This window comes from Lissotriton vulgaris, chromosome 1_1 (genome assembly GCF_964263255.1).
Source record: "Lissotriton vulgaris chromosome 1_1, aLisVul1.2, whole genome shotgun sequence".
In the NCBI taxonomy this organism is placed as follows: domain Eukaryota; kingdom Metazoa; phylum Chordata; class Amphibia; order Caudata; family Salamandridae; genus Lissotriton; species Lissotriton vulgaris.
In genome coordinates, this window is record NC_141685.1 from 901,641,238 (window position 1) to 901,664,582 (window position 23,345).

Sequence of the window (23,345 nt, forward strand, 5' to 3'; positions counted from 1 at the left end):
CTGGCACAACCACACTCGGTGAGTGTGCAAATGACTCCTGCCCTCAAACTAAACAGAAGACAAAGAAAACATGCCAGAAAGGCAGGTAGACTAACAGACTCTGTGTGCGATAAACAATTCCTAGGCAATCATAGATGAATACAAATATACATGTGCGGAGGGTATAGCAAAAATCCAAGACAATAGAGTATCTATAAAAATATATAATGCATTTATTATTCATTAATAAAAATTCATGGCAAATTAAAAACATCAAAAATCATTTCATAACACATCAATGTCAACAATATTTCTTACAATAAACATACAAGGTTACATCTACAAAAGGTTTCAGTCGATATGTAGCTATCATTAATATAATAATAGTCAAGATGTTATCCACGTAGTAATTTTTCGACGCACGTTTCGGCGTATCAAACGCATTCTTCAGGAAATTACCACAAACCTAAAAGAGAGTTTATTTATAAAAATGTTAGGACACCTTGCCCAGCTACAGTTCCTCACATAGTATTAAACCATGATTATCTTACTCTATGACAATCCACTGTGTGACTCCTTGTACCTATGCTAAAACACCTTGCCCAGCTACAGTTCCTAACATAGGGGTCGATTAGGATGGCGGTGAATCCGCATCCTCCGGGCCGGTGGAAGTCACCACCGGCCCGGAGGATGCGGATTCACCGCCGCCGTCCCGGTTACACACCACCCGCCAGATCAGGATGGCGGTAGGATCAGCGGCGGACGGCAGGTCCGTCCGCCGCTGATCCGCTGGGTTTTAGGAGAAAGAGAGTATGTTTTCCAATTTTGTATACGTATTGTTTTAAGGGTGAATCCTGTAATCATTGATTCAGATTGCCACTCAAATGATGAAGTTGCTCCAGTTTTAGAAAAGACAGAATTTTATTGGTGCAGATTCGAAAATTGACAGCCGACACGTGTTTCACCCTCTATGGCCATTTGCGCCAGGGCTTTCTCAAGGCGAATTTCAATTTTGTTTGTACGTTCTGTTACGTTCTCTAGTATGCATCATTATGGGTATGCGACAAAACACATTTCTGGAATATTTCAATTTGGAGGTAAATCTCCCGCGATCTGACGCGTTTCCACGAAGGTGCCGTGCGCGGCAAGACACGAACAGAAACTTTGAATGTTGCCGTTAGTAGGAACTGCAGGGGTTAAATTAACCAAGCTGCAAGTTAAAAGTGACATACAAAAAAAACGTGATTAGCCAAAAGTACCATGATGACTACCCTGCCTTTTGCCGACTATTAAACTGTGTGGGGTTTCTAAATTTACCTGCATGAAATTACCGACGCAGATGTTGCTTACTTGTCTAGCCCACTGTTGGCGTCTGACGTCACCGGATAGAAAGGTCATAGTCATCATGGTACTTTTGGCTAATCGCCGTTTTTTTGTATGTCACTTTTAACTTGCAGCTTGGTTAATTTAACCCCTACAGTTCCTACTATCGGCTACATCTAGCTCCGTGGGGCAAAACATTGTTTGTCTACAGCATTCCAGTAACCCCTACAGTTCTCACTATCGGCTATATCAAGCATATTGTGACAACACATCATAGGTCTGCACCATTCTAATATTCTAATAGGTAGGTATTGCGTAATGGACATAGTATTGATCTTTTTTCACTATGAACAGATAAATACGTGTTAGACTTGGTGAATCACATAGAGTTAGCGATAGAGCGAGTCATTTTTTCTTATCTATTTTCTTAGCTCTTATTCGACTGCCCCTGAAGCTGTCGGCATAAGGACACAATATCGCAGTGCCTTATATATCATTGTCATCTGTCAGGGAACGTTTTCTTAAACAGGTATGAATATGTCACATGAATATAGAACAGAGGGGTCAACACAAGAGAAGCTGGCCAACAACTCAACGTGGGTCCAGTGGGCCTTGATCCCCTTGGTGCTAAATGCTCCAAGCAATATATGAATTCAGCATTTGAAAGAAACCGGGATGGTGGAGACTGCTTTGCACCTTCTATCATGAAATATCGAAGGGGCTAAAACATTGCTTCCAGATGGTACTCCTCCAAAAACAAAATTTTGATATGATTGCCTTACAAGAGACCTGGTCAATGGTAGACTTCTCAGTAGAAGGTTATATACGTAATCAAATCATGGCCACAAAACCACACCAATATGGGAGACCTAAAAGGGGGGTGGAGGGCTTGCAGTATATGTATCGCTTAATTTAGATATCTCTTCAGAAGAACTACCTTTTGTAGATTCAGATCTCCAAATAATCAAACTTAGCAAGTGGACCAAAGATTAAAGGACCACCAGTTCTGCTGTTTAACATCTATGCTTACCCTAACGCAGTCATGCAGCAAGTGCTTCAAAAAATGATATTTTCCAGGATAACTGATTACAAGCAAATCAACGTGGGATATAATATTGACACAGGACTTTAACTCAAATCTAATCTATACTCTGAAGGTGATATGTTGAGTGCTGAGATTTCATATTGGAATATCTCATCACAATCAAGTCCTGTAGTTAAATGGCGGGCCATGAATGGGGAAAGATTTGTGACGAGCCTGGAATTTCTGGGCATCATGCGGTTGAATGGAAGGTTTTCAGAGGATAATCCCCCTAACTTTACTCATAATGGCCCAAACTTTTGATTCATATTTGACTACACAGTTACCTTCGCTGCCACTATTCCTACTGATTCAGCTATATAAAATTCAATACTCAACGGATAGTGATCACTGATATCAGATGCTATCGCTAGGATTGCCCCTCAATTCACTTACTGGCAGCAGCAGGCATAGGCTTTATAAATTCGATCAATTTAAGTTGTTTGAGAAAGAGTAACAAACCTAAAGCATATCTTGTTCTCCTAGCCAGAGACCTTTTGACCGATAATACCTACACAACAAATAATCACACTGATGCATGTACTAACTTCAGTGCTGATTTGTTAATACAACCTGCCCCTGGACCAGCAACATTACATAAAGGGCTAACAAGACTTTCTGTAAAATGCATCGCGTTAAAAAAAACTAAAGCAAACCAACAGACTATCAAGAACTACAACTCAGCAATCTTTCCCCTGGGAAAGTTAAAAAATTTTACAGAAAGAGTATAAAAAACAACTCTGGGAGGATATGAGATCCAGCAAAGAGGCATTTTGGACAAGGCTGATATTCAACACCAGACAGACTAACTCAATGAAGTTCTGGGAGATACTAAACGGGCTTAACAGACCAGTAAATGTGAAAAATAATTCAAATGAATCAGAAGCAGATGGGCAGTCCATCATGCCAACATATTTACAGTTGGTAAATGTCCCACTGGAGTTGCGCATGAGGAACACATCCTAAATGGTAAAAGATCAACATATAATGAATTGGCCAGAACATACACAGTTATGACCAATTGTGGGTCCAATGAAGGAGATGACAATGAGTTGCACCTGCTTATGGATGAAGGCGATTTCTATTTACCATCTGAAGTCAAAAAAGTTATAATCGGGTAGGAGCTACGCGAGCATCCGTGATGGCCGCGTGAGCACAGAGCTCCCCGGACCCTCGCCACTCTTCGCAACTTATCCTGACAACATCCTGAATTCTTGGATGGATTATTGAAGATGAACCTTGGCTGAGTTCATAACTCTTTTCAGATTTTAATTCGGACTCGGGGAACCGAAATTACATCGATTTGAACTTTTGAGGCCCACCTTGCGGCAAGCCGGGGACTTGGCGAATTGTGCAGCCGGGAAGAAGTTGAGTAACAACGGCAGTGAGGTCTCCCCAGTAGCCCTACTCCAACTTTCACTTTCGGTTTCGTTTCTGGGTCCTGGCATTGTCTGATTGCAAGAATGTTCCGCTTGGTCAGCCTATATTCAGTGTGAGTGAGACTCTACCATCTACACCGATTGGGTCAAGTCGTGTGTTTGTCTTGGCCGCACAAGCCAGTTTTTGTGGACTGTTGGTGCCTTGCCCGCAGGCGGACATTTTCACTAGGTCTCGCGGGCCCCTCCGGGGCGCATCTTCCAGCATGGCAGCCAGGGGTGAAGCCGAGAAACGGAAGACTAAGACGCCCCTTCGTGGGGGACCGGTCCAATCCAACGTTATGGACCGGTACACTCAATCCAAAGGATCCCCTAGAGTCCCTAGCCGTACCCCGGAGGACGCCAAGGAGGACCCAACCGCCCCTACTGATCTGTCTCTGCAGGACATCATGGGCGCCATTACCAACATGAAGGAGACCATCGGCCAGCAGTATGAGGCTCTCGCTCATAAAATTGACACGGTGGCCATTGATGTCACCCTGATCAGAGCCGGCCTGTCCAAGACCAACGAGAAGGTGAAGTCGTTAGATCTAAAGACTACCAGCCTCACGGCCGATGTGTCGGAACTTCAGACCGAACTTGGAAATTTAAAATCGGCCAATGACCTGATGTCCCATCGGCTGGAGGATTTTGAGAATAGGGCGAGACGCAATAACATCCGCGTCATAGGTGTTCCGGAGACTCCCGAGACTCACTCGATTGACCTCCTGGTTGAAGATCTTGTCCTGAACCACCTTGCCCCTTCTGGACTGAGCAAGTTCTTCGCAGTGGAGCGTGCCCATCGCGTTCCGGGTGGAAAGCCTAAGCCGGGCGCTCCTCCGAGGCCCATCATCGCCAAACTATTTAATTTCAGGGATCATGATGCTATTCTGCAGGCGTCAAGAGTGAGCGGCCCGGTGAAATTTGAGAATTCCACAGTTAACTTTTACCCGGACTTTACCCAGCTCGTCCAGAGACAAAGGATGGGCTTTCGGGGAGTTAAGCGACGTCTCCGGGACTTAGGATTGAAGTACGCAATGCTTTTCCCTACCAGGCTTCGTGTGGAGTATGAGGAACGGACATTCTTTTTTGACCGGCCGGAAAATGTGAGTGACTGGCTGGATTCCCTGCCTGGCCGGAACGACCAGACTGAGCACCCTGGCAGTGCCGAAGGTGGTGAGCCTTTACAGAAGTGATATTTCGACCCCTGATCTCCGAATACTAGACTTTGTTCTTCTGGGTTCTATTTATTTTGCATACTATGTTTCACTTATGTTCCTTTCTGGGTGGTGGGAGGGACGGGCCTCTTTCCTCCTCCAGGGTCTTTTTGTTGAGTGGGAATGTTAGGGCGACAGGCACACTGCATGTTGGGGTGGCTTTTTAGCCTACTGCAGGGGTGCAGGGAGGGGGGAGTTATAACGGGTGTTGGTTGGGGGGTGGGATGGGATGTTTGTGAATGTGTTTTTCTTTCTCAAGGCGACGTATTGGTTTCTTCTATACTTCAAGTGTCCTGCTCTTTGTGGGGTGACTCATGCATCACTTGTGGGGATGGGGGTAGTGGGTTGAGGTTAATATCTTGGAATGTCAATGGATTGGGTGATCGCATAAAACGGGGTGTGGTACTGCAATATCTGCGTCGCTTGTCTCCTGATGTGGTACTTTTGCAGGAGACGCATTTGGTAGGAAATACGTGTCATGCTATGAATAGGTGGGGTTATCGCCTGGTCGCGCACTCAGGTTTCACCACTGGTTCTAGAGGGGTGGGTATTCTGGTTCGGTCTTCACTCCCTCTTGAGATTGATAACGTAATCCTCGACGACAGAGGGCGATATGCCGCCCTCACTGGTAGGTGGGAGGGTAAGACTCTTTCATTGCTCACTGTCTACGTTCCCCCAGGTCTCCAGACCTCTACCTTCTCAGATGTTGGCCGTGTGATGCTGGAGCTCCCTGATTGCATTCTCCTCATGTGTGGGGATTTTAATTCTGTGCTTTCTGGCAGTATGGATCGTCACCCCCCCAGAGATCTTTCTAATTCCCAGTCATGGCTCAGTGGGTTCTTGGACACCTTTGGTCTGATAGACTGCTGGAGGTTAATGCATCCGACACAGAGTCAGTACACCTTTCATTCTGGGGCTCACGGGAGTCTCTCCAGACTTGACTACATCCTTATGCCCGCTGCTCAGTCTTCCTCTGTTAGGGAGATTAGACATCTGGCCCGGGGCATTTCGGATCATTCTCCATTGTGGCTCTGCATGGACACTGGGGTGAACGCTGCGGGCGGATCGCCCCTATCAACCCCTGGTACCTGCGTAACCCTAAGACCCGTAATAGTCTGATAAAGTTCCTAGACCACTATTTCCTGGAGAACGAGGGGTCTGTTTCGTCCTCTGTGTCCCTGTGGGAGGCTTTTAAGACTGTTATTCGTGGACAGACCCTATCTTTAATAGCTGAAACTAAGACAGCTAGGAATCAGGAGGTGGTGAGTCTTGAGGCCGAAATATTGGAATTGGAGGCTGACCTAGAGTCAGGCGTTACCCATGACAGACTCCACGCCCTTGGTCTGAAGCAGCTAGACTACAAATCCCTTGTCACGGATGCTGCCAAGACGATGTACAGGGAGCAGCAGGGTAGACTGTATGATGTTGGGGATAAGGCGGGTAAATTGATTGCGTGGCTTGACAAGAAGGAGAGAGCGAATCGTGTGGTCCCTGTGATTCAGACTTTAGATGGTGAGAGTGTGACTGACCCGAGTGAGATTGTGGAATGTTTTGCGGATTATTTTCGTGCTGTTTACTCCCCGGTGTCCGATAGAGATGAGGACGACTCCCATTCATTGCTGCGGGACATTGCGCTGCTCTGCCTTTCTGAGGAGGATCAAGAGTGCATGGAGGCTCCGTTATCTGTAGACGAGATTGCGACCGCAATTCGTTCTCTTCGTTCGGGCAAGGCTATGGGCCCGAACGGCTTGCCTATTGAGCTGTACAAACTGCGCCCGGATAAAGTCGCACCATATCTTCGCGATATGTTTATTGAGTCACGCGACCTTGGCACTCTCCCTTGTGACCAGCGTTTGGCAACGATCGTGGTAATTCCCAAGGAGGGTAAGCCTCGGGATCGCTGCGCATCGTACAGGCCCATCTCCCTGCTAAATGCTGAGCCTAAGGCTCTTGCCAAGGTCCTCGCCAATCGTCTGCTTGCAGTGATTTGCGACCTGATCCATCCGGATCAATCCGGTTTTATTCCACATCGGAACACTGCTCTCAACTTGCGGCGCCTACATGGTGTTCTCGCGAGGGCGGGGACTCTTCCGGAGCCGGCCATCTTGGCTTCCTTGGACGCCACGATGGGCTTTGATACGATAGAATGGCCTTATCTCGGGCCGCCCTCGCGAAATTTGGTTTTGGTTCGGAATTTGTCGGGTGGGTGAAACTTTTATATAGGGATCCGCTGGCTCAGGTGGTGGTCAACGGTCGAGTGTCCAAGTCGTTTACTCTCGGGAGGGGTATTAGACAGGGGTGCCCGCTGTCCCCCCTGCTCTTTGCTCTTGCTTTAGAGCCTCTTGCAGCCTGGCTCCGATGGGAGCCGTCGATAAAGGGCATTCAGTGGGCCCCCGATTTTGAGGACCGAGTCTTGTTGTATGCTGACGATATTCTTTTGTACCTTACCTCCCCTCGTAAATCCCTTAACGTCCTGTTTGACGTTCTCACCTCGTTCGGCAAGAATTCTGGCTTGATCATAAATTGGTCTAAATCTTGTGTATACGTTATCGCGGGCGGCCTTCCTCTATTACCTAGTAGATTTCCCATTCAGATCTCTCAATCCGGCTTCAAATATTTGGGGATTTTTATATCGTTAGATCCAGCTGCCCGCTATGAACACAACCTCCTTCCTCCTCTCCGGAGGTTGAAACTAGACGTGGTTCGGTGGCGTAGACTGCCGTTGTCGCCCCTCGGCCGTGCCGCACTCTTTAAAATGATGTCTCTGCCCCGGTTTTTATACGCGCTGCAGAATTCGTTCGACATCATTCCTGCAGGCTATTTTCGGGAGGTGGAAAATTTACAGAGGCGGCTCGTTTGGGACGGCCGCCCACGTATTGCTCTTGCAAAACTAACTCTCCCCTGGTATGACGGGGGCATGGCGCTCCCGGATATCAGGAGGTACTATTGGGCCTCCCAGTTGTCCGCAATCAACCACGCAATGTATGCACCCAGCACAAATCCGGCCTTCGAGATGGACAGGCATCACTTGCCTGGTGGTAAATACAACAGGGCGCTCTATTCTCGGACAGCGGGGAGGAATCTAACGGGACCCACCAAGATTGCTGTGCGTGTGTGGAATGATGCAAATGCGGCCATGGGATGGAACGATCGATTGACACGAGCGACCCCTCTGTATGTGTCCGAAAGACTGAGATGCCTCTGGACAACGAAAGGTTTTGAGAAATGGGATATGATCGGTATAAGCAGAGTGGGTGAACTTTGGGTGAAAGGCGCAGTTAAGACCTTCGAGGTACTTCAGAATGAGAATTGAGTGATAGGGAGTTTTTCCGGTATGCCCAGGTCCGTCATGCCTTGACGTCGGTCTTCGCTGCTGACACTAGTGTTCCCGAGTCCTCCCCACTCGAGGACCGTATACTCGATGGTCATCTGCCCGATAGTACGATTTCATTGATTTATAAGAAGTTAATCAACAATCGGGCAGATCTCCTTGTGTGTCTCAGGGAGGCCTGGACTGGAGCAAGGGACTCACGTCTGAGCATGCCCTGCCAACTTAGGGCGAACAAAGCGATACAAAAGGGGATGATGGACGGAGCGTTTGAGCAAATCAAACACTCACCCCCAGTCAACTGATCTGGGTTTAATCCATCACCATTCTTTAGCTCACTCAGCCACCCCAGTTCAGACATGGCTATATGCAAATCAGTCTGACCCTGTGCCTCATGGGAAATGGGGGTGAGTGTTTGATTTGCTCAAACGCTCCGTCCATCATCCCCTTTTGTATCGGTTTGATCGCCCTAAGTTGGCAGGGTATGCTCAGACGTGAGTCTCTTGCTCCAGTCCAGGCCTCCCTGAGACACACAAGGAGATCTGCCCGATTGTTGATTAACTTCTTATAAATCAATGAAATCGTGGCCACTGTATTCAAGATAGCCTGGCTGATGAGGATTATGAATCCGAAACCGGTCCCAGGATGCTTGTTTCCGGTCCAGGGAAGACATGGTTTGGCAGTTCGGGCTGTACTGTTCCCATGAGGCACAGGGTCAGACTGATTTGCATATGGCCATGTCTGAACTGGGGTGGCTGAGTGAGCTAAAGAATGGTGATGGATTAAACCCAGATCAGTTGACAGGGGGTGAGTGTTTGATTTGCTCAAATGCTCCGTCCATCATCCCCTTTTGTATATTTAGGAAGATATCAATTAACCAAGGGCTCAAACAGGGATGTGTGCTGTAGCCTCATCTTTTTCATTTAATTATGGCAGACCATCACCAGACTTGAATCAGGAAGATTCCCATCGCCACAACTGGGTCCACTCCATCTCTCCCACTTGTCCTACAAGGACGACATCTTGCTGTTTAGCATGACAAAAGTGGGGCTTCAAAGGTTAGTAAACGCATTGAAATCCTATGTCAAAACCAACAACCCTGCGGTAAACACAACAAAAACAAAAATTATGACCATCAGCAATTGACCGGGAGCTAGGATCCTCCTAAATCACATAAATATAACGTTGGAGTAGGTAAGCAGATCAAAATACCTGGGGCTGTTGCTGGACAATAGATGTATTTTTTCCACTAAAAATAATACATTGTGAAGAAGGGGAATGCCCTAACTCTGCATTCTGCACTTTAGCAAAAAAACTGGATGGTCCCTCTTTTCAGCCACTGGTAGCAGTGATCTCTGCTAAGCTACACCCAATTTTAGCTTATGCTTGTGTTGCCATGAGAGGACAAGACACAGTCACACTGGATAAGCTGCAGGTTAATGCCTTTAGGCAAGTATTCGCACTGCCCCAAAATTCATCCCTGGCAGAAATTTGACTTGAATTTGGGTTCATAAAACAGAAATTGGGTAGAAGGTCTATCACAATAAAATGCTGGTATAAGATATTGTTAACTCAAGAAGCCCTATTAAATAGCACATGATAGTCTGCTTTAGAAAATGACCCACAGTCGGCTTGCTACAAATAATGTTATGGTTCTCTGAAACTGATGCCTCTAACCAAACTTTGTGACAAGAGCTTGCCACACAAGACTTTTAGAGGAGTGGTGAATAAGGCAGCAAAGTTGCAGTCGTTTCTGGAGGATACAAATAATTTTAGTTCCCGGTCGCATGCCTGGATGGTGATTAAAAATTATGATGCCTTGAAACTGGCCCTATACCTTGACATCCCTTACCAAGCACATACAAAGCATAGATTAATGGTCTTGCGGTTGGCAAACTAGCAGAGGACTTTATACATTTGGTCTGTATTTGTTCTAACCTGTACAAACTTTGTGCAGCATTATTAAAAAAGAACTTTAATGTCAGAGGCATCCCTACATTGAGGGAAGCAATAATAGCGAGTCTGAACCCCAGAGAGTCTCAACGCAAGGGATCCACAACTGAACAAGGGATCCACAACTGAACTGTAAATTGGTGACATTTTTGACAATGGCCCCATTTGATATTTCCTAAATTTATTTCACTGCGGTAAGATAACAACACGGTTCAGGAGGAGGGTTTGAGGCTAGTTGTTTTGATAAACTGCTAGCATTGAAATCACATAACCTCAACTTATAACGAAAGGGTCTGGCCACTCTGTGACACCTTTACTTGGCAACGATTCTAGCTGAGAAGCTTTGCCTACAGTTGCAATATTAGATTTGCAATCGCGTTTAGAGTTGATACCCTAATATGTGTCATTTTATCAAGAAAGACAGTCATACATTTCATAATGCACAGTTGCACCTTATACCCATGTTTCTATTTAAATGATTGAAGTTGGCAATTATAATATTGTTATGGTTTTAATGAACTGAAACAATAAATTGATTGATACTGTCTCTCAAATATATGCATAAAGCTTTGTGTGTAGGCGCTTCTTGCAGGCGTGGGGTATGCAGTACTCTGGTATGCTTCAATTTATCTGCTTTGTCCTGCACCCACATCAGTTCCTCAGATACGTAGCCTGCTGCCAACAAATACAGTAGATTTTCCAGGGGCAATAAGAAGCTGGTGAGACAGAATTCTTCATTGAGGTGAAGCTTACCTAAAACAACAGGGAGAACATTTGGTCCTATGCAAGACGAAATTATATTAAAAAATCCTATTACCTATTTTGGGAATGCATTTGGGGAATCACAATTTGCGATTTCCTAAATGCAATGCATGAAGCATTTGAAAAATAAGCGACTTTGCATCAAGGATTAGCAAATTATAATCAACTTGTAAATCCTTTGAAAAATGCACAAAATAGCATTTTTCAAAGTGCCATGTGGTGCACACACATCACCTTATGGCATGTGTGAGCGCCACATGTGCACACTTACCTGTATTGGGGGTGCATCAGGGGGGGCATTAGGCCCCCTAGCACCCTTGAAATTGCATTCGCAATTTGCGATTACCTATTTGGTAATCATAAATTGCCAATGCTTTCCCATTCATTCCTATGGGCCTTAGGCCCATAGGAATGAATGGGAATGCATTCCCTAATAGCAAATTGCAATTTGCGATTCGCTATTAGGGAATGTGTAGGAATCACAATTTTTTTGTAATTCCTACATACATAAGGAATTGCAACTCCCAAATAGTGATTCCTTAAAAAATCACTGTTACGGAATCGCAATTCCTTATCTTGATGCATGTGCCCCAAAGTCTTTAACACAACTATACACCTAAAAATTGACTGCCAGCTGGGAGGGCACATAATTTGCTTGTCCTCTAAATGGCAGTGATTGACTCTATTCTCTGTTATTATTATTTTATGTAATTTGATGACATAGGATGGGTGTCTTTACAAGGTAGACCATTGATTTCAACCATGAGATTTGAGACAGTGACATAGTTAATTGAAATATATGATCTAGACCTTTAAAGCAACCACAAACAACAACACTGGTTTGCAAAGACACTAGTTGGGTAGCAGAACTGTGTTAGCCCTAATTACAGCTATATATAAGTAGCAATATTCTAAATGTAATGTTGGACAACTGAAAGAAGCAACACACTTTATGAGTTTGATAACAGAAACCAACAAAGGTTTGCTTTTCTTCAAAACCCAGCAGAAGATAACTTTCTGGTTCAAATGAAGCAAGACAAGCACAGGAGGATATTGCTGAGTACACCAGAAGCAGGATGCAATCCACACCAAAGGGTGGAAAATAGGAAATCTGGGTACCACAGGCACCTCATCCATACAAAGTTAGGGGATTCACACATCTTTAGTTACAGCTTTGAGAAGAAACAGAATGGGGCATGAAGGAGGGATAGTCTGCCAAAGTGAATCAAATGTGCAGAAGGCATGCAATGTTGTCTTGTTCTTAGTGTACCAGTAGCTTTTTATGAAATGGAAATAAGCAATGCAGGCAGAATGGTCCAGTGCAGCACCATGCAAATGTTGTTAACTGTTTCTAAAACTTAATTTTCCTTCATATGACTATTAAACACTGTGAGGATGAAGCTCTTCCCCACAATTTGACACCTTTATAAATGTGAAGCTTAAACAGTTTTCCGAGAGCATGGATCATACAGACATTTTCATGTGCTGGACAACTATTATGGTGAAATTTTTTCACTGTGGTTTGATTAAGGACTGGCTGTAGCCGGTACCAGGCATGTTCCCTTTGGGCTGCCAGAGTGGGGGCTAGCTTTAGACCCCTGGGGGGCGTTTTTGTTACCATGGTCCGGTTTTGCAGCATAGCTGCAATATTGGCCCTCAGCAACAAAAGTGGCACAAAGCTTTCCACTATCACCCTCCCTGCCCAGCGGGCCGGCCGAGCTCTTTGCCAGGGACGCTCTGATTAAGGAATTGTATAAGTGACCTTATTTACTAATTTTTAGGCATGGGACACTTAGATTCCCCCCAGAAACAGTTAACTGTCAGCTAATTGGGCTGTTAGCACTATTTGTGATGCTCCTTCTAAGGATATCAATCAGTTTTCAGTTCAAAATTACACATTGCTATTTAACACACAGAAAATGCTCTGAGTTTCAACAAGTGCTCACCATTTTTGGACCATATCAGCTCTTCTCTTTTCTCTGGTTGGAGTCCTTCAGCAAAGACACAGCAATCCACAAAAGCTTTTATGCATCCCTCACCAAGAGCAACATTCACATGCAATTTTCTCTGTTCGCAGGAGAGTCCCATCAGATTATCACGAAATCCTGCTCTGCAACAAACCCTGTCTTTTTCATTGTATTCATCCTCTGGAAGAAAATCGGAGAAATTAACTGGGAAAATCATTGGTTAGGTATCTAAGACGCCAGCTGACATCCAGATAAATCACTGACACACTACTGTAGTAAACAATATAGTTGACAAAATATTATGTCAAAAAATGTATTTACAGCAATCTCATGCTCCTATACTTATAACGATACCAATTGTTCAAAAATATATTTGGAGGAGTGAAATTTACTCTTCCCACTCCAGCCTAACCAACAGTAGGGAAAGTGTTGGACTTCAGAGGGGTTACATTTACTATTTCTTACCCCAAACTGAGTAAAAGTAGGAAAAGCGTTGGATTTTGGATCGGTAAAATTTGCTCTTCCCACTACAAACAGTGCAGCAATAGGGAACAAGGTGAACTTAAGAGGTTACAAATTTATTTTCTCACTCCTACCTGTGCAACATCAGGGAAAGTGTTGGATTTCAAAGGGTTTAAAGTTACTATTCCCACTCCAAGGAGTGCAACAGTAGGGAAAGTGTTAGACTTCAGAGGAGTGAAATTTACTATTCCAACTCAAGTCTGCGCAACAGCAGGGAAAGAGATTGATTTCGGAGGGGTTAACTTTACTATTCCTATTCCAAACAGTGCAGCAGTAGGGAAAGTGTTGGACTTCAGAGGGATTCAAATTTGGTATTCCTATTCCAGTCTCTACAACAGCAGGGAAAGAATTGGACTACGGAGGAGTTTAATTACTATTCCCACTACTAGCAATACTACAGCAGTGAAAGTGCTGGACTTTGGAGGGGTTACATTTACTATTTTCTTTCCAAACAGGGCAACAGTAGGGAAATCTTTGATTTTGGAGGGTAAAACTTAATATTCCCAATCAAAACAGTACAACAGTAGGAAAAGTGTTGGACTTCAGAGGGGTGACATTTACTATTCACACTCCAGTCTGTGCAACAGTAGGGAAAGCTTTGGATTTCGGAGGGGTTAAATTGGCTGTTCTAATTCTATACAATGTACAGCAGGGCAAGTACTGCACTGCGAAGAGGTTCATTTTACTATTCCCGATACACTCTAAGCAAGAATAGGAAAAGTACTTCACTTTAAACACATTACAAATATGAGTAACCAATTAATCAATTTATATATTTATTATTCAATAAAATAATTATCAATTCATAAATAGTTGCTATTCATTCATTAATTAACTTCCCACCCCAACAAACCTCGCAGGCAATACCAAAAATATAACAACAAAATAAGTATTCCATAATTTACATATTCAAAACCAATTAAATAGTTGATTAACTATTAATTATTAATTTTTCATTTTTCCCACCCTGGACCCCTACAAAACTAGCAGACCACAACTAAAATATAAGAAAAAAAACATAAGTATTCCATATTTAAATTTCAATTAAATGCTTAATTTACAAATAATAATTATGTTAATTATTATTTGATGAACTTCCCACCCTAGCCAAATACAAATATAGCTGCCCACAACTATAATATCAGCAAAATAAATAAGTATTCCATACATCACATAATAAGGAATCAATTAATAATCAGCAAATGATAAATAATTGTTAATTAATTACTTAACTTCTCACCCTATACCCCTACAAACCTAACACCCTGCAAATAACATATAATAAAAATAAACCAATATTACATAATTTACATAATAAATATCAATAATATAATTAAATACAATGTATTATATAATTTATGATCAATTATTACAAATTAACCTCCCACTTTATCTCCCTTCAAACCCAACAACCCGCTACAACACTCTAAATTACTATTAATAATTAAATACAACATTCTAAATCACTTAACATTGCTAGATATATTTAATTTTTTATAACATTTATATAAACAGTAATAATACATAATGAATGTATAAAGCAAAACAATACATTAATTACAAAGCAATATTTTTAACAACTATATTATTGAAAACAATATTAAAACATTGATATTCTTTAAAAAATATTACTTACCTCAAAAAACTATATTCTTGTCAATTATATTTCTGCATCACAATATTTGTGTGTTAAAATATAAATTTCCGATATTTATGTCTTCCGATATTTAAAACAATTATTTTGTCTAAACACCATCCAGATTGCCGGCAAGAGCATAGACTACCATACTATTTTCAAATCTGAATGTATTTTATGAATTCCGTTTCACACATTGAGGGATTGAGCTTAACATTCAACTTTACCTAGAGGAAAAAAGGTAGGCTAAGAAAAGTTTAGGGTGAAAATAAAAACCTAAAAAACACTGAAATTCACAAATTATAGTTCAGTGAACTAACTGTATCTTGCTCCTGCGTCATGCACTGCTTCTGATATAAGATATTACAGCACTCATGACGTGTTAAATTATGTCACTGATGATATCTTAATTGACATCATCAACGACCACTGATGACATCATTGATGACATGATCCAGCCATTGATTGTGACAGTCTGCTATAGACTTTGTAAGCTAGGACTAATTCAACAAGCTACACCTTCACCCAATCTCCTATAAACTACCAACTAGTATTGGAAATAACCCTTGACAACTTGTAGGTCACACTGCATACATCACAAGTCACCCACATTTGGTGGATGCCACCTTCTTTTAACTGGTAATCCCTTGCATAATTAAGAAAATGCCTCTATAGACTTGATTGGACTTAGAAACATTTAATATCTTGAATGCTCTTTAAAAAAAGTGTTCATTGCCTACTCACCTTAATGGTTTGAGCCACTCAAACACCTCGCTTGACCCATGATTTTGTACCAATCGGTTCATAGGTTCTCATTGGCCACTGAAGAGGCCCTTTCAGTTAGGCTCTACACTCAAACACATTGTAACATAAAACATGTAAAAGTAGGTCAAACTTATAGTGTAGACTCTTTGACAATGTGGGAGGACGGGCTTGGAAGCCCAAGATGGCAGCCTTGAGGCTCTGAAGCTTAGAGCCATGTTGTGCACAACTATGAGGAATCCAGGAGCAAGAGGTGCCATCCTCGCCTATATCTCTTCGCTGCTCCTCGAACAAGAGTAGGTGAGAGAGCCGGACAAAGGAGTAGAAGTGTAAACCCCTTTTTCACCATGGCCAAGAAACTTAACGATTATCCATGAGGCAGAGGGCAGTGAGCTCAGTGGCAGGGTGTGGGCTGATGGAGAGCGACAGCATACGGAGGTGCAGACTGGGGGCCTGCCTGCCTGTCCTGCTGGAGATGAGACGACTAACCAATAGAAGTATTCCATGGCATTGAGGTCAGTGGTAGCCTGGGAGCTGGTGGGTAGCCTCATCTTGGTGGTGTGTGGGAGTGAATGAGCCCATCCCTCATGAAGGGCAAAAGGTGAGACATGACGGGGGATGGAGACTAGAGCTCCCAAGAGGACCGCCTGAGAGAAGGGAAAGTAGGTGCTAAAACAGAAGACTGCCAGGTGTGGCATGCTTTTTCTGCCCCCCCACAGACATTGAAAATCCTTTTTGGATCACTATCCTATAGTGGTGTGGAGTCTCAGTACTGAAAGTGGCCTTCGGAGTGAGGGGGGCCTTCTCTGTTCCCCCTGTCTGTAGGCTGAACAGTGGGCTCCCTTATCTCGCTGGGTGTGATTAGCAGAGGGCCTGGCAGTGTTGAGGCCCACATTTGAAAGATATAGCAAGGTTCTACAGAACTACCCTATGTCACCCATGGCTCCTAAGGACATTTATTCCCACCAGACGAGTGACAATGGGTAAAGACAAGTCAAAGGCCCCACCGACCCAAAGGTAAGATTGACTGGTACACCAAGCCATCCAAGGCCCTGGAGGCTGGGGATGCCAATGTCCACATGGACCCCTCGCACTAGAGGACACGGTTGCAGAGTGAATATCAAGGTGTAGCTTCTGCACAAGGACTTCGGAAGCTCGCAGAGTGCAATATGGAGGTTGAAACTTGAGTCTCCATGCTGGAAGACGATGTGGTCTCCTCCATAAAGGGATGAGCCACCAAGCAGAAATCCTGGCCTCCTGAAGAGAGTCCGTCATTGTGCTTTGTATTGGAAAGGGCTCATAGTTCCTTTGCGCCCGTGCCCTGCCTAAAGCCCACCTGCGCCCTATTATTATGTGAATCGAAAACTATTGTGATAGAGATTTCATCCTATGATCTGCCAGCCAGAACTGGCTTGTTAATCTACCAAATTCTTAATGTTCCCTGATTACACCATCAAAGTACATCAACAGCGCAAATCTTTTGTGCGGGTCAAGCAGAAACTCAGGTCCAAGTAAATTCCATAGATGTTGATATTCCAAGCCAAGCTTAAGGTGATGTTTTCTGGGAATCACTGCCCTTGGCAGACGATTCCTCAACCCGACCAACATACAGGTATAGACCTAGAAGAACAACTCTGATTGACTTGACTGAACTCAAGGAAGAGGAGAAGTCAGCACCGGCGATGGAGATGCTGATTGTCAGGGGCGATTGGCGGGGAGGCTCCTTCTCATCAGAGGTGAGTATCAGAACTAGTCAGATAAAATGATGACCTGAGGGCGCTCATGGTGACGCATTGCCCTACGTGGATGCCGGGGTTTAGAGGCAGTTAATGGCTGCTGCTACATAACCGCCTACCACTGTATGATTCTTACCACCACATGCACAATGAGGGCAACTCCTCAAGCCTATCAGCAGTTAAATTGCTACTAATTTGTTTAATGGAAGACAGATGCCGTATGTCTGGAAGTAAGTGGGATGTTGGGGGAGTCTGGAAGTTTTGCTTGATTGTTGACACGCAACTCGTCAAGAGGGACTCAGGGACACATTCTTCTTCTCCCTTATTGATCTACAGCTATGGCTAGGGAGGTAAATCAAGTCCAGTACAATGAGGTCTCCAGGAACATAAATGGGTTGAACAACAAAATAATGAGGGGGTGATACTTTTGTTTGGAAAGAAATGAACATGAGCAGTGCTACTGCTGCAGGAAACACACCTCCTGTGTACACACTGACAATTCCTGGGCAGACAAGGATACACCAGGTTTTTCCACTATGTATACACCAGAGATTCCAAAGGAGTTGTGATTCTTCGCCACCGAACCCATCCCCTTGAAGTAACAGAGGTTTCTCCTGTCCCCCCTGGCCTACTGGGTAATCATTGCAGGTGGGCAGAAGGGTACAGCATATACATCCCACCAGCACTGATCGAAAACACATTTCAGCACTTATTAGGTATACTACACAAAGTACCGCCAGGCACAACGATATTAGGTGAGGATCTTAAATCTGTTGCATATACTGGACTCTATGCCACTCATCCTATTCACTATACTTGGAGAACCATCCGCGGACCTGAATACAAGCGCTTGGCCACTGTGATGTGTGACCACTCATGCACCCGGACGCATGTATGTTCACTACCATACATTGTACCATACACAATCCAGATGTGATTATATTTTGATCCCGGCTGGGGTGCTCCATGAGGTCTCAGATTCTAGTATTCAACCGAGATGCTTGTCTGGTTATTCCCCGGTTGAGCTGAACATTATCCTCCATATGGGCATGGGGGATAGCCTGTCGAATGCCTACCTGGCTCTTGTCAGAGGCCGACGTCTTGGTGGTGATTCAGAAGGCCATTGTATGCTTTCTGGTCCTAAATAAGGGCTCAGTTCTCTCTGAGGTTTCACTATAGGAAACAATTAAGGCGATTGTCAGTGCGGATATTATCTCCGATATCTCCCATTACAAGACTCAAAGGCATGCCGAAATTCAGGCAATAAAGCAGAAAATGGAGGAACCCTTTAATGGCAGGTAGAGCCCTCTACAAGGGCTCTACGGCGTTTAGAACATTCCAACCCAGAGGGCAGAATGTTCTAATTTGTGAAAACAAAGGCCTCTTGGAGCCCATGGGGGTTTAAACAACAGCTGGGAAAAGAAAAAAATATAGAATGTTGCTCTCCGGGCTTCTACCAGCCAGTAGAAGCCCAGAGCACTCAATTTTCTATAATGGAGCAATCAACATTTTAATGTTCTAATGGGAATTGACATGGAAAGTCACCATTTTGGGACACTTGCATTTTTCTTGGTCCTCGCTTCATGGATCATCTGGAGACTTTCCCGGAAGGAGATGCGGTGGAAGTAACATTTGCTAAGTGTCAGGAAGATTCATCAAATGATGGCAAAGTTATTAACCAAACAAAAAACTCTCTGCACATGGAAACTCTGAACTAACTATAACTTCACAGTGGCAACAAAGATTATCATAATATGTTTATATCTGATAAGGTACTAAACCCAATCACACTGCCCTCTGGGAATGGCAAAGGTGCAGACACCCTCCACTCTTCTCAAGAAAAATAGCCTTAAATGACCCTGAAATGCATCCAAAAATCTTTTGAAACCTAAAAGACATTCATGCCTGTAGACCAAATAGACTCATATCTGTACAACTATCACACCTTCATTCTCACAATGATAGGTCTTTTGGCTTACCTGACCCGCAATATTCCGACAAGGAAATGCCTTCTAGAGGAACAGAAAGACAGAGGGCCCGATTCACAAAGGTAAAGTTGGACCACAGGTCGAAAGTAGACCAAAAGTCTATCCTTACTATTTTTGGAATCGGCTTTGGAGGTCTGTAAAGGGTCTCGCTCCTTCCCTGGTCCCCCACGGCTTGCCGATTGTGTGGAGGGAAGTGAGTACTTCACTCTTGCTCTTCCCCTCCACTTCCTGCCGCAACTCTACGGGTGGGGCTCTAGTTGTTCCCGGCCCCAGCTATTCAATCTGCATGCTGGGCCGGATGCACAGCGGGCGCGCCGCGCCATAGGCGCGCCAAAGGCAAGACCGTCTACGCCCGTCCACGCCAAGCTTGCACCTTGTGCCAGAGATGCTGGCCAATTCATTTTAGAAAAATCACAGGGGATTGATTCTGTTAAGGTGATCAGAGGCTGGAATCAAGGTAAATATTATTAAGTGTGCATTGCCTCTGACACCATAGATCTCACAAATTATTTATAGTCAATGTCCTATTTATTGACAATGAACGCTTAAATACTTTAAGCACATTATTTTACGCTTTTTTCAAAAAGGTACACATTGGGTGTAAACATTTCATTTTTGATTATCTCCTTATATCATGTAGCACATTCGACATATATTTACAACAACTAATAACTTGCTAACTTAAAAGTACATCAACGTGAAACAAATAACCAATACATAGTGATGAAATTAATAGATTCATATATCAACAATACACAGTGATGAAATTAATAACAGGGTCCTACTGTCGGTCTAGCAAAGATTTTATGGGTATCCTAGGGGTATGTTATCAGTTTGTCCCTCAAAGGAGTGATTAGTTGTCCTGCGTATGGCCAGGGAAAGTCACTTATTTCACGAAGGATTTTATGCCTTACTGTGAGATACGTCTCTCACGGTATGTCCAAATTATTTTGACTGGATCATAGGGCCTACATTTCTCCTGGCTCTGAGGTTGAGCCTACGCGTTTCGACCTATTAAATTCTTGACAGGATAAATTATTTAGACAGGTCTTCATCAGGGCTCGCTGTAGGTGCTGTGGGACATCGTGTTACACCTAAGGGAAAGTTATAAGGGGCATGTTTTAATGATTAAATCTGAGTTATAGGACCAAATAGCAGTGCTTTTTAATGTTTTCAGGTGCAGTATAGTACATATAAAGCTCACGTACCCAATTAAAGTAGAGGCGATTCTGCATGTCTTGTTTTACATGTAAAATACAGGAGGCGGTGTGGTGGTGGGTCCCACGGTGGCCTGGTGGAACTGGGGGCCCGCAGTCGGGAATTACTGCGGAGAAAGCAGGAAAAATGAATAGATGGTAGGTCCATGACAACCTGTGGGCATCTCTCATATTGCAATTGGGGGCCTACTTAATGGTTCATGGTACTTATGGAAGATGCCTGTTTGCAAGTGTCTTAAAAGGGCATGAGGTGGGTACGCTCAGATTTTGTCAAGGATCCCTGGTGGGTCTAGGGCCCGCCTTGGGCATAGCGTACCTGGGGGTGATCTTTCTGATCAGTGCTCGTTTTCTTTTCTTTTTATTCGTCACGGCGTCCTCATCGCGGGGCTGTCTATCCGCGGGGTGGACGGGCAGGGGTGCGTGTCATTCCTGGATTTCCGCGTCTCCCTGCAAAGCGTGGCGCTTCTCTGCCGGCTCTCGCTGTTGTGCGTTTAAACAGCGCGCGTCCGGCATGAAATCTTTTCTCCCGGGTTCTGGATGAGATCGGTATTCTCATTGGTTGGTTCGCCGGCCTGTGTGCCTCGGCGCTCCTGATTGGTCGGTATCTTCGCGTCATGAACATGTGATCTCGTTGCTGTGAGATCAGGACGCTAGTTTCTGTTATGCATGAATAAATGCAATAAATGCAGGCTGGGGGTATTGCGCTGGATTTTGTATAGTGATTAACACGTGAAGCTGGATATTTCCGCTAGTTCATTTAATCCCTGATTCACAGTGTTAAGATACATGATAGTTTTCGCTTCTTGTTTAGACAAGTTGTTAGCCACATTTTTACCCTTCACATGTTTTACAACTGTCCATTTGAGGTCGTCTGGTCCATGATGTCTATCAATGCAATGGGGAACCATGGGTGCATTTTCTTTCTTGCACCGAATCCTGGAGCGGTGTTGGGATATTCTCGTTTTTATGGGTTGGCTTGTTTTGCCCACGTACGCCAATCCGCAAGGGCATATGACACAATAAATGACGTTGCAGGTGTTACAGTTTGTGAACACCTCATGTTTGATTTGTTTCTGGCCATAAGAGAATATTGTTCCTTCTATGGTGCTGTCGCAAGAAATGCAGTTTCCGCATTTGCGATGGCCTTTGACTGGTGGGAGGTTAAAGAGTGACTGAATGGAACTTTCATGCTTTGGTAGTGATGTGTCTGCTCGAACCAATTTATTTCTCACACTCTCGTTCTTTTTAAGTGCGAAGATAGGTGGAACGTCGAAAGGTTTCAGGCTCCGTACTGTGTTCCAATTTTTGGTAACTATTTTCTTGATTTCTGTAGTAGCTCCAGAAAAAGTTGTCACACATACAATTGGGGTGTCTTCCTTGTTTTTTTCTTTGGGGATCAAGAGGGTGTCTCTTGGGATGTACCAAGTTCTCTTCATTGTTCTCTTCAATAATTTCTTGGGATATCCTCTCTCGATCAGCTTGTGCATCAGCTCCTGGGCATGGTGGAAGTAATCAGTTTTCTTTGTACAATTCCTGCGCAATCTCATGAATTAGCTTAGCGGTAGATTTTCCCGGAGATTGCGTTGGTGGAAGCTGGAAAAGTGTAGGAAGGTGTTCCGGTCAGTCTCTTTGGTGTATAAGGTGGTGAACATGGTACCATCTTCATGTTTAACCATCAGGTCCAGGAAATTGATTTGTGTTTTGTTGTATGACAAGGTGAATTGAATATTGGGATTGCGGTCATTTAACCAGACAACGAATGCTTTTAGTTGTTGTTCTTCACCTCTCCATAGCATGAAGACGTCGTCGATGTACCGACGCCAAATTTTAATATGTCCATCAAATGGATTGTTGTTATAGATCCAAGTAGATTCATATAGAGCCATGTACATTATGGCCATTTCTGGCGCAAATGGACATCCCATGGCCGTCCCCATGGTTTGGAGGTATTGGACGTTGTTAAATGTGAAGAAATTGAATTTCAAACAGATTTCCGCTAGTTTCATTAGGAAATCGGTAGGGACATTATGTGGTCTTTCTCTCTTTTCGAGGAAGAATTCAAGGGCTTCCAAGCCATCTTCTTGGGGGATATTGGAGTATAAACTCACAATGTCCATGGTTACCAGGAATTCCATTGACTCATCAAAAGGTTGGCCATCTATAAAGTTTATTGCTTCCATCGTATCTTTAATGAAGCTTGTAGTCTGGCCAACAAGGGGTTTTAGAAAAGTGTCGACATATTTGGCTGGTCGTTCCAGGATTGAATTGACTCCTGAAATAATAGGACGGCCCGGAGGATTCAAGGGGTCCTTATGGATTTTGGGTAGAATATACATCAAAGGTGTACGTGGGTTCTTATTTATTAAATATTCTCCCTCCTTTTTGGATAGCCAGCCTTCCTTACGGCCTTGATTTGCTAGAATTTCCAGGCGGTGTGTCAGTTTGTCGTTCCAGTTGTC

General features: G+C 43.9%; 1 protein-coding gene across 3 annotated transcripts in view; it reads right to left on the reverse strand.

The window, feature by feature from the left end:
- The window catches only part of LOC147748145 (complement C3-like), a 1,551,795-nt gene that overhangs the window by 771,301 nt on the left and 757,149 nt on the right, over positions 1-23,345 (reverse strand). For all 3 annotated transcript variants that reach the window (XM_086959014.1, XM_086959019.1, XM_086959009.1), the window contains exon 17: positions 13,005-13,205. In XM_086959014.1, the coding sequence (XP_086815140.1) occupies positions 13,005-13,205 (201 nt within the window). The remainder of the gene's footprint in view (positions 1-13,004; positions 13,206-23,345) is intronic.